The following is an 11,372-nucleotide window of genomic DNA, read 5'->3' as shown; positions in this document are numbered from 1 at the left end:
GGGGGGGGGGTCCGGTGGCACTCGGCACGGCGGGGGGGCAGGCTCCGGCGCTTGGCAGGGGGGCGGCGCTCTGGGGTGGGTTCCGGCGGCGTGGTGCTCGGTTGGGGGGGCTCGGGGGACGGCGCTTTTTTTTGCTGCTTGGGGCAGCAAAAAAGCTAGAGCCGGCCCTGGGTGGGGGGAAGAGATAACTCAAAGAATTTCCTGGGAAATGGAAAATTCTGTTCTTGCCCAGCTCTAGCAATGTTCCAGTTATACAAGAACCATTGGATTTAGGTTTTTTTTTATAGTCCTACACATTTTCTATCCCCCAGGCAGCGAGAGAAGAATAGACTCATAGAATTGGAGGACTGGAAGCGACCTTAAGAGGTCATTTAGTCCAGCCCCATGCACTCAAGGCAGGACTAAGTATTACCTAGAGCAGTGGTCTCCAAAGTGGAGAGCACGCACCCCAGGGGGTGCGCAAGAGGATCCTTGGGGGTGCGCAGCAGGAGGAGTGCTTTTTTTATTTTATTTTTTTTGCTTTGGCAAAAATGGTAGAGCCGGCATGGCAGGGGGTGCGTGCTCAAAATTTTTTTTACTGATAGGAGTGCGTGATCAAAAAAAGTTTGGAAACCACTGATCTAGACCATCCCTGACAGGAGTTGGTCTATCTGCTCTTAAAAACCTCCAATGATGAGATTCCACAACCTCCCTAGGCAATTTGTTCCAGTGCTTAACCACCCTGACAGGAAGTTTTTCCTAATGTCCAACCTAAACCGCCCTTGCTGCAATTTAAGCCCATTGCTTCTTGTCCTAGCCTCAGAGGTTAATGAGGCAATTCTTTTACCTCCTTGCAACAAATCTTTTATGTATTTGAAAACGGTTATCAGGTTCCTCCTCAGTCTTCTCTTCTCCAGACTAAACAAACCCAATTTTTTCAATCTTCCCTCAGAGGTCATGTTTTCTAGACCTTTCATCATTTTTGTTGCTCTTCTCTGGACTTTCTCCAGCTTGTCCACATCTTTCCTGAAATGGGGTGCCCAGAACTGCACAAAATAGTCCACCTGAAGCCTTATCAGTGTGGAGTAGAGCAGAAGAATGACTTATGTCTTGCTTACAACACTCCTGCTAATACTTCCCAGAATGATATTTGTCAAAAAGAAAAGCAGTGTTACACAGCTGACTCATGTTTAGCTTGTAATCCACTATGACCCCCAGATCCCTTTCTGCAGTGCTCCTTCCTAGGAAGCCATTTCCCATTTTGTAGGTGTGCAACTGATTGTTCCTTCCTACGTGGAGCACTTTGCATTTGTCCTTATCGAATTTCATCCTTTTTACTTCAGACCATTTCCCCAGTTTGTCCAGATCATGTTGAATTTTAATCCTGTCCTCCAAAGCACTTGCAACCCCTCCCAGCTTGGTATCATCCGCAGACCTGATAAGGGTACTCTCTATGCCATGATCTAAATCACTGATGAAGATATTGAACAGAACCGGACCTAGGGCCGAGCCCGAGCCTTTCTTTGGAAAATGCTTGAGCCCGCAGACACTTTGCAAATGTGTGGTAGCTGCAGAGATCCAAACGGCAGGGTGGCCCGATCAGCTGCAGTCTGCTCTATGACACAACTTCCGTATAGAGAAAAAAGTCTAAAGAAAAGCCTGTTTCCCCATCACTATGTATTTACATGAAAAGGACTCACATACACTTCAATGAATCCCTCTTCAGACGAACTCCGCCAAACCGGAAATTCAATTAAGAGGGCATGAACACCTCGCCCTGTTTTTAGAGACCATTAACATTGCACATGCAGAGTCCCTTCTGCAAAAGTCCTTGTTTTAGTAATGAAACTTTGCACCTAGGTATCGCTTTCACCCCAAGGTTTCAAAGCTAGGTAGCTCTTCTCCTGATTGTGCCTTGCGTCCCCAGCTGTACGAAGAGAGGACAAAATTTGCTCTGGGTCACAGAGTGACTCAGCAACACAGCTTGCCACAGAAGCCCAGCTGTCCCGACACACAGGCCTATGCTCGAGAACCCGCGGCTTCTTTTTCTGTAGATCTCTGATATGTGTGGCATAAAAGGGTTATTTAAAGACATAACTTCAGACCTTCATCTTTGCGTGTCTCCATTTTGATGGGCTTAATGTCTTTTGGCTTTAGGTCCATCAGCAGGAGAGTTCAGCTTGGGTTAAGGGGAGTTCGGACAGTTCAATCATGTTTCAATTTAGGGGTTTTAAATGCATATTTCTTGGGCGACAGGTTACACTAGGTGCAGGGTTACAAATGACAACATGAACAATGTGATGTTAAATGTAGGATTACGCACTTTAGGAGAGGCCGCCTGTCTGTTTCACGACAGCAACATCTAATCCAGAGGTGGGCAAACTACGGCCCACAGGACCATTCTGCACGGCCCTTGAGCTCCTGGCCGGGGAGGCTTGCCCCTGGCCCCTCCCGTGCTGTCTCCCCTTCCCCAGAGCCTCAGCTCGCCATACCACCAGCGCTCTGGGCAGCGGGGCTGCGAGCTCCTGCCAGGCAGCGCGGCTGGCTCTGGCCGGGCAGCGCAGCTGCCGGACATGCTGCTTTGAGCGGCATGGTAAGGGGGCGGGGAGTGGGGGGTGGATAAGGGGCAGACGGTCCTGGGGGGCAGTCAGGGGACAGGGAGCAGGGGGCGGTTGGATGGGGCGGAGGTTCTGTGGGAGGGCGGTCAGGGGACAGGGAGGATTAGATAGGCGTGGGAGTCCCGTGGGGCCAGTCAGGGGGCAGAGGTGTGGATAGGGGTTGGGGCGGTGTGGGGACAAGGAGCAGGGGGGGTTGGATGGGTCAAGGGTTCTGAGGGGGCCAGTCAGGGGGCAGGAAGTGGGATAGGGCAGATAGGGGGCAGGGGCCAGGCTGTTTGGGGAGGCACAACCTTCCCTACCCGGCCCTCCATACAGTCTTGGAACCTCGATGTGGCCCTCAGGCCAAAAAGTTTGCCCACCCCTGGTCTAATCCCTCACAGTGGTGCTAAATTTGCCAGCGGGCTACTTATCATGACAACCCAGTAGCGAGAGTTTAGGCCAAAACGGGACATTCCCACATTTTACTCCCTGCAAAAATGTCAAGTTGCTAAAAGAAAAATGAGGAGAGGATGCCAAAGTAAAACCCGAGGAAGAGGCTCGGCTTGCCCTCAAAGTCCCAGAAGATTTTTCAATACCAGCTTTAGACAACTGCAATTTAAGATTCCCCAGGGAGCCTATTATCCTCCGCACACCCCTAAGGAACCAATCAGCGGGCTTTGGTATTTAAAGAAGCTGTGACAAGTATGACTAGTCCCGTCCAAAACATCCCTTCCACTCCCCCTCAGCCCCGCCCGATGTGGGCACAAAAATGAATCCATCACTGGGCTTCGTAGTGAGTCCTGAGCTGAGCGTATCAAGAGATACTTCATTTATCCAAAAATGCAATGAAGTCAATAGATGTTTAACGGATCATTAATTACCGTATCCAGTCTATTGGCAGGTTGCCTATAGTGCCTTCACCAGAGTGTGTAGGTGCAATCAATGAGCATGGAAGAAAAACTGCTCTAGCCATGTTTCTGACCTACTGTATGAATTTATGTCTGACAGCCAAAATCAGTTACTTCCTTAAATATGCTTGTTTGCTACTTTATGGAAGAACTGACAATCCCTCCTGGGAAGATGATGCAGCAAATTTTACTCATGTGACACCAGTTGCTCTGTCTCAGGTCCTGGTCCCCATGAACCCAGAGCTGTTTAGCAAGACCGGATGTATCTAACTTCTAAAGCTGTGTATTAAAAAAGGAGATGAAGAGTTTGAGACAGACAATTAATGCCTTAGCTATTTACTTCTAATGACCTGGGTTCAAATCCTGTACATACTGCAGCTGAAAGTGAGTTGAATCATCTCATTCTAGTCACTAAAAGCACCAGATGTTCTGACAACTCATGTCATGACACAGGACTTAGTTAGTTTTTGGGAAAGTTTGCCCTACAACTGCTTATGCAGGGTAGGCATTATAGTTGGTGCTATTGGTAGATCACCTTCATGGGCACTAAATTCAACCATCATCCATGTGTGTCTAAATAAAAAAAGATTAGGCATGGCAAGGAATATGAGTACTATCTACAATTATATTACCTGGATAAATTTAGGACTTTCAGTCCTCATGCTTCAGGGCAGAAAGAGGTAGGGTCAGGAAGAAACACCCACGTAGTATGCTACTGTACAACTGGGTGCATTTATAAGGGTTTATATGCTTTCCTCTGAAGGATTCACCACTAGCCACCGACCTGTTCTGCTACCTGTGACTACAGCTAGTTGGTCTGTTGTTCTATGGCAATATCTATGTTCTTCTATGGAAAGAGTAGATCAGAAAGAGAATCTCCTAAAGCTAAAAGAAAAGTAACTGATTGTGAGTCAGTTCTCAAAGCCGTCGGAACTAGGTACTTGCACCTAGACATGGTGTCCTGAAGTGAAAGTTCCAATGTCCCCTTTCTCCATACTCATGATACTTGTTCACTTGATAATATAACAATTTTTAATTTCTCCTTTGTGGCACACAGTGGGATTTCTAGATATCTGATTGAAAGAAATGATCCTATGTACAAATGCTAGGCTGGTAGAAAATACACTTCTACCATCAAGGATTTTTAACTAGCTGACCACTTTATGCTGCTCACCAGACTGCAAAAACCTTCCTCTCCAAAACAGACCCATTGCAACTGTATACGTACTTCCAATAATTCCTGTCACAAGCACACCAGCAGTTACATCTCATGTCTGTACATGACTCAGCCAGATGAGGGAAAGTACCATTAGGAGCAGAGCCAAGACCCCTAAACAAATTTAAGGCCCATCAACTGGTGGTGGAGCAGCTCTGATGATTGCAAGTCCAAGACCACAGGAAACACAACAGGCTGCTAGATGTTATTACATTTCCTTGATCAAGCTCTTGAAATCCAAAAATAATGGTGCAGCAAGTCCAGTCAGGGCCGGCTCAGGCACCAGCGGAGCAAGCTGGTGCTTGGGGCGGCAGATTCCAAGGGGCGGCATTCCAGCCGCCCTTTTTTTCCCCTTTTTCTTTTTGGTGTGCTGCTCAGGCCGCCCTGTGGGGGGCGGCGGCCCGGAGGAGGGGAGCGCCCTGCAGCAGACTCGGCAGGGCAGCCCGTGTCCTTCCCTCCCAGCCGACCAGAGCGGCGCGGAGCCCTCCTCCCAGCCCAGCTCCCTGCATCCTGCCAGAGGGGAGGCATTGAAGTGCCCAGACGGAGCTACCAGCCGGCTCCAGGAGACGTGGGAGCCCAGCACCGTGGCGGGAAGATGCACTGAGCTGCCCCCAGAGATGGGGGCGCTGTTCCCGCTTGGCCAGGTCAGTTCGCGCAGGTCCGCCCCCAGCGCGGCCCCGGGGAGGGGTCACCAGCAGGCAGCCCTCTGGCGGGCGCGGAGCAGGCCCCAGTGTCCCGGCGCGCCAGCCCCTGGGGGGCGTGGGTTACTCTGCCACGCCCTGACTTCGGGAAAGTCCCGCTCGCGGGCGGCGCAGGGAAACTTTCCTGGGACTTGGGGGCAGCGTGGATGGGGTGGCTCCGGCTGCGCCCGGTGGAGTCCGTGGGGGACAGGACACCCACAGATGTGGCCCCGGCACCTGGCGCTGGCCTGGGCCTCGAGGGACTCGCTGCAGGCAGGGCAGGGGCAATTGGGAAATAAACAAACTTGGGACCCACTGCCGGCAGCAGTTTTAAGCGCCGCCTCCCCCCCCCTTGATGGGGAGAGCGGCTTTGAAAAGCAGGGGACGGGCTGGCACCTGCTCCTCAAACTACCAGGCTGGGGCGGGGGTGTCTAGGTGCTCAGGACCCCAGCCTGAAGTTACTGAGAGTTTTGATTAAGAAACTACTAGACTTTGGCCCCAAATTTCCCCCTTCCCTGACCACCCGCCCACTCCAGTAGAAATGGTTCATTGATTAGTCCATCGGGTGACCCAGTGGTTTGGTGCTGTTTGATTTCTGTTCTCACTGTGGTTGCATTTTACCAATGCAGCTTCTTGCATATGTGCATCTTCCCGCCCTCCCCAGGGATTTTTAGCAGGCAAATGTAATTCACATTGCTCTGCAGCTGGGAGATTTGTGGGCTTGAGAATCCCTAAATCCTCATTGACATGAAAGACCATAACAACTCTGAATATGCTGCTACAGTCTAGCTGGTCAAAACAAAACAAAAAAACATTGAAAAGTGAAAACGTGTAAAAGCCCAAGGGGGAGGGGGGGGCAGCCAAAAATTTTTTTGCTTGGGGCGGCAAAAAACCTAGAGCCGGCCCTGTGTCCAGTGGTTAATTTGTCCATTGGGCCTTTCAGCTCTCCAAGTGCTAATGAAAGATAATGTCAATCTAACGGTGGGAATGTAAAATTAGCTCTGGCCGTATTCCCAGTCTGGGCAGGTTTTGCTTTTCACAGGGAAAAAAGAACTGAGAAACAGAAGGAAAAAAAATCGTCCAAACCATCTGCTCCCTCAAAAGTGGGAAGAATCAAACTATCGACTGGTAAAGGGTTGAGTGACATGGCAGCTCCTAAGGGGTTCTATTGAATTTGAACGACAAGAGAAAGTCAGACTAATGGTTAGAGTTCTTTACTTGTGTCACGTGGGTTCTATTTTTGAGAGGCAGCACTCTAGCAGTTAGAACTTGGGAGTCAGAAGACTTGGGTTATATTTCCAAACCTGCCGTTGTCCAAAACACTTAATCTCAGTGTGCCTCGGTTTCCCTACCTGTTGAATATGGAAAATACATACCTTTATCAAGCATTTTCATGCCTTCCGGTCAAAAGTAATGTATATGCTCAAAGTTCTTATGAATTGTAAGTGTGTTGAGCATATTCTCCTACCTCATATCTTTGTTTATGGACACAATCTTCAGATCCAGGGACACCATGCAAGCCAGCTTTTTCACATCGAAATTAACATTTGTGTACAGGTGAGGGCGTGTGCATGTGCAGTGGCTGTTGTCTGTCTGTATTGGCTGAGGCATCCTTTCCCCTCACAGTTGAAAACTTGGTTCAGTGGGCAAAACTATATCCTTGTACAACCGCATGGATGCATGCGTGCTCACTGACACCACAGCAACGCATGTCCAACCAACCCCAGTGATTTTGGGCATCCCTACACTCACCTAACTGCATTTATCTATGCAACCTCGGTTCTACATTGGCAATTTAACTGACCTGTGTTACGTCAATTACAGCCCTATTGATTTGTGCCCCTCACTATGACACATGCAAATGAACTGATCTACGTCACCTCAACTCCTTCCCTGCTACTGCACCAACCCTTCAACCTTGCTACCGCCCTCGATACGGCACAGCTCAGTGCCAGTGGCACAGGCATGTAACCTCAGCGACGCAGGCCTATATTTGATCCATGCAATCTCGGTCAAGCATCTGCCACTCTAGCGCCCTGTGAAAGCATCTTGAGCCCTGTCACCATCCTCTCTCAGCTCCCAGAAAGTGGATTTATCTTCACGAGTCCCCGGAGAGCTAGAAAAGTGCTATCTCCATTTAACAGATAAGGAAATGGGAGCACAGAGCCAATACTAAGATAAAAAGCCCATGGCACCATCTCAGAGCCCGGATCAGCTGACTTGGGCTAACGGAGCTGGAGCCCAGGCTCTGAGACCCTTTCCCCTCATGGGGTTTCGGAGTGTGGGCTCCAGCGTGAGCTCGAATGACTACACAACAATTGTATAGTCCCGGAGCCCTGAGCCAGGCCAACCATGGGTCTTTTACAGCAGTGTAAACGTAGTCTAAGAGATTTGGTCAGGGAAACTGTGGCGGAGTCAGGAACAGAGCAATCTTTGTGCTTCAGTCTAGTCTAGTGCCTGAATCCCAGAACTCAGTGGAGCTGTCTGACATCCTCATCTGTAGGGGTTTCTTTTTAATTTAGGGACTAAAAAGAATTTTGTTGTAGAGTCAGAATTTAAGCCCAGAAAGGACAATCCCCCAGCCCCAGATCATCTAATCCAGTCTTTCTCAACCTTTTTGATCTCAGGGACCGGGGCTGGTCCATGGGCCGGTCACTGAGAAACACTGATGTAGTCTGACCTCCTGTGTCTCACAGACCCCTAACACCGGCACACTAAACCCAACAACCCAAACAGCCCACAGGAGACCAGGCTAGTACGTGCCACAGGCAGAGAACGGGAGGGATGGGTGCAGGAGGCCCCCAAGGACAGGAATTAGCAAGGGGGGCGGGGGAGAAGGCCCCAGGTGCAGGAGACCCCCAAGGACAGGGATTAGCAAGGGGGCCGGGGGAGAAGGCCCCCAAGGGCAGGAATTAGCAATGGGGCCGGGGGAGAAGGCACCAGGTGCAGGAGGCCCCCAAGGGCAGGGATTAGCAAGGGGGCTGGGGGAGAAGGCCCCAGGTATTGGAGGCCCCCAAGGACAGGGATTAAGAAGGGGTCGGGGGAGAAGGCCCCCAAGGGCAGGGATTAAGAAGGGGGCCGGGGGAGAAGGCCCCCAAGGACAGGGATTAGCAAGGGGGCTGGGGGAGAAAGCCCCAGGTGCAGGAGGCCCCCAAGGACAGGGATTAAGAAGGGGCCGGGGGAGAAGGCCCCAGGTGCTGGAGTCCCCCCCAGGGCAGGGGCTAGCCAGGGGCTCCCGGCTCCTGCACTCACCGTGAAAGGCAGGGAGCAGACGATGAAGGTGATGGTCATGATGGCCAGGAGGATGAGGTGATCCACCTCCTCGGACATGGAGAGCCTGCGGCGCCCGGCGGGCTGCTCCAGCGAGGCCAGGCGGCGCGAGGTCTGCCCGCGGCGGTGCATGCCCACCAGGCTGCGGGTGACGCTCAGGTTGCAGAGCAGCACGGCCAGGATGAGCAGCAGCAGCAGCGTGGCGTAGAGCAGCGAGTAGGTGGCGCCGCCGCCGCCGGGGCCCTGGGCGGCGCGCATCTGGATGAAGCACCAGGTGCCCGGGCAGTACTGCACGTAGCGGTCGAAGCCCAGCAGCGGCAGGGCGCAGAAGGCGGCGGCGAAGGCGTAGAGGGCCAGCAGGGCCAGCAGCAGCGCCGAGCGGCGGCGGACGAAGCGCTCGTAGAGGTAGGGCTGGCCCAGCGCCAGGCAGCGCTCCAGCGCCATGGCGAACAGCACCAGCATGGTGGCCAGGCCGAAGAAGCTCATGGCGAAGGCGAAGTAGAGGCACAGCCGCCGGTCCTCGGCCAGCGCCACCAGCGTGCGGTTGCGGCCGTAGGAGACCAGCACCACGGGGCTGACCAGGCAGGTGCCCAGCAGGTCGGTGAGCACCAGGACGGTCACCAGCACGTGGAAGAGGGAGAGCGGGCGGCCGCGCCGCCCCAGCCGGCGCCGGGCCAGCAGCGCCAGCGCCGTCAGGTTGCCCAGCAGCCCGGCGGAGAACATGACGGCGCTGATGGCCGGGCTCTCCTCGGCCGACAGCGGCTCTTGGGTCTCGCAGTGCGAGGCAGAGCCGGAGCCGCTCATGGTGGCGCCCGCCCGCTGTCAGGCGCTGGGGCGTGAGCGCAGCACCCGCCGAGCCGAGCCGAGCCGGCCCCTCGCCGGGCTCCCCCGGCGCGCTGCCAGAGGCGCTCGCCGCTCCTCCCTCGCCAACAGCTGGAGCTCGGACCCGCCTCCCTGGCGCAGCTGCCCGCCGCTCAGGGTCCCTCCCCCTCCAGCCGGGGCAGCGGGGGGCGAGGCTCCGTCCCCCCCGCCCGCGTTCCTGCCTCCCTCCTAACAGCTGGAGTTCCCCCCCTCCCCCTGCGCACCTTCCTGCCCCAGCCGGGGAGCCCGGCACCGCCCCCTGCGCCCTCCTCCCTCCCAACAGCTGGAGCCTCGGGAGCCCCCCTTGCGCACCTTTCCCGGCACCGCCCCCTGCGCGCTCCTCCCTTCCCAGCACCTCTGGGCAGCGGGTGGAGATCAGTCACTGCCCGCGGGGTCCTCTTGCGCACTGGGAGAGGCGGCGTCCTTCCTCCCAAACAGCCAGAGCTCCCTGCGCCCCTGCCCCTTTCCCGACAGCTCTGGAGTGCGGCCGCGGCTCCCTCCCTGGCTGGCTGGGGCACTGAGCTGCGCGCCGGGAAGGGATCCCCAACCTCCCACCCGCAGCCTCTGGCTCGCCCGACTGGCACCGTCACCGTGCCCAGCAGCCTGGCTCCACGCGGAGCCCCAGCCCAGCTCCCCACCGGGCTGCATCCTCCGCCGCTAGCCAGCCACGCTCGGGATGGGGAGTCCCCACAGGCCAGTTGTGACCCTCACGTCCGAGCCCTGGGAATGCACCGGGGTTTCTTCAGGGCGCTTCTCTAAGTGGCCTGGAAAGGGCAGAGGGAGAGAGTGAGAGAGGGAGCAACCCCCCAGGGCAATCCCCCCCCCAATACGCCCCCCAGGGCAACGGACTGTGGACTGACAGGCGGACAGAAGCACTGACACACAAATGCACATGCAGCAGACACCAGGCTGACTCGCAGGACTCACGGGGAGATGCACTGAGAACAGGCTTTTCTTGGTGTCTGCCCTGATTGAGACACGCTTTTGTTTCACATTCCCTGAAAGGGTCTGCTCCCATCTACACCCACACATGAACTATTCAATACCAAGTATCAGGGGGTAGCCGTGTTAATCTGTATCTACAAAAACAACAAGGAGTCTGGTGGCACCTTAAAGACTAAGATTTATTTGGGCATAAGCTTTTGTGGGTAAAAACCTCACTTCTTCGGATGCATAGAGTGAAAGTTACAGATGCAGGCATTATATACTGACACATGGAGAGCAGGGAGTTACTTCGCAAGTGGAGAACCAGTGTTGACAGGGCCAATTCGATCAGGGTGGATGTAGTCCACTCCCAATAATGGATGAGGAGGTGTCAATTCCAGGAGAGGAAAAGCTGCTTCTGTAATGAGCCAGCCACTCCCAGTCCCTATTCAAGCCCAGATTAATGGTGTTAAATTTGCAAATGAATTTTTTGTTCAATGATAGTGACTTTTAAATCTGTAATAGAATGACCAGGGAGATTGAAGTGTTCACTTACTGGCTTATGTATGTTACTATTTATGTCACTATCATTGAACAAAAAAACTTCAGAAACAGACTTCAAAAAGAAACAGCAGATCTAAAATTCATTTGCAAATTAAACCATCATTTAAGGTGCTACCAGACTCCTTGTTGTTTTCATTCAATACCAGTCCAGCTCTCCTGGTGGCTGATCACCAGAAGCTATCTGGGTTCCCTTCCCAGCGAGTACAGGGCTACAGGCCACACTCATCCCAGCTATAGCTCACCTGCTTTCAGGGGTCACTTCATCGAGGTCAGTGCAGTTACACCAGTATAAGTACATCAGAATTGGAGCCCTGGTTTTCATTGGTGATTGACAGTTTCATTGATCTGTACATGTGCTGTTTCACACATCTAA

At 53.4% G+C, this 11,372-nt stretch overlaps 1 protein-coding gene across 1 annotated transcript in view; it reads right to left on the bottom strand.

The window, feature by feature from the left end:
* Positions 1–9,581, bottom strand: part of PTGER2 (prostaglandin E receptor 2) — an 11,614-nt gene extending 2,033 nt beyond the window's left edge. The window contains exon 1 of the mRNA XM_034769869.1: positions 8,633–9,581. Coding sequence (XP_034625760.1) covers positions 8,633–9,454 — 822 coding nt within the window. The 5' untranslated portion in view covers positions 9,455–9,581. The remainder of the gene's footprint in view (positions 1–8,632) is intronic.
* Between the last annotated feature and the right edge of the window lie 1,791 nt (positions 9,582–11,372).

The sequence above is a fragment of the Trachemys scripta genome, chromosome 4 (assembly GCF_013100865.1).
Source record: "Trachemys scripta elegans isolate TJP31775 chromosome 4, CAS_Tse_1.0, whole genome shotgun sequence".
Lineage (NCBI taxonomy): Eukaryota > Metazoa > Chordata > Testudines > Emydidae > Trachemys > Trachemys scripta.
This window is presented reverse-complemented; position numbering and strand designations above follow the sequence as displayed.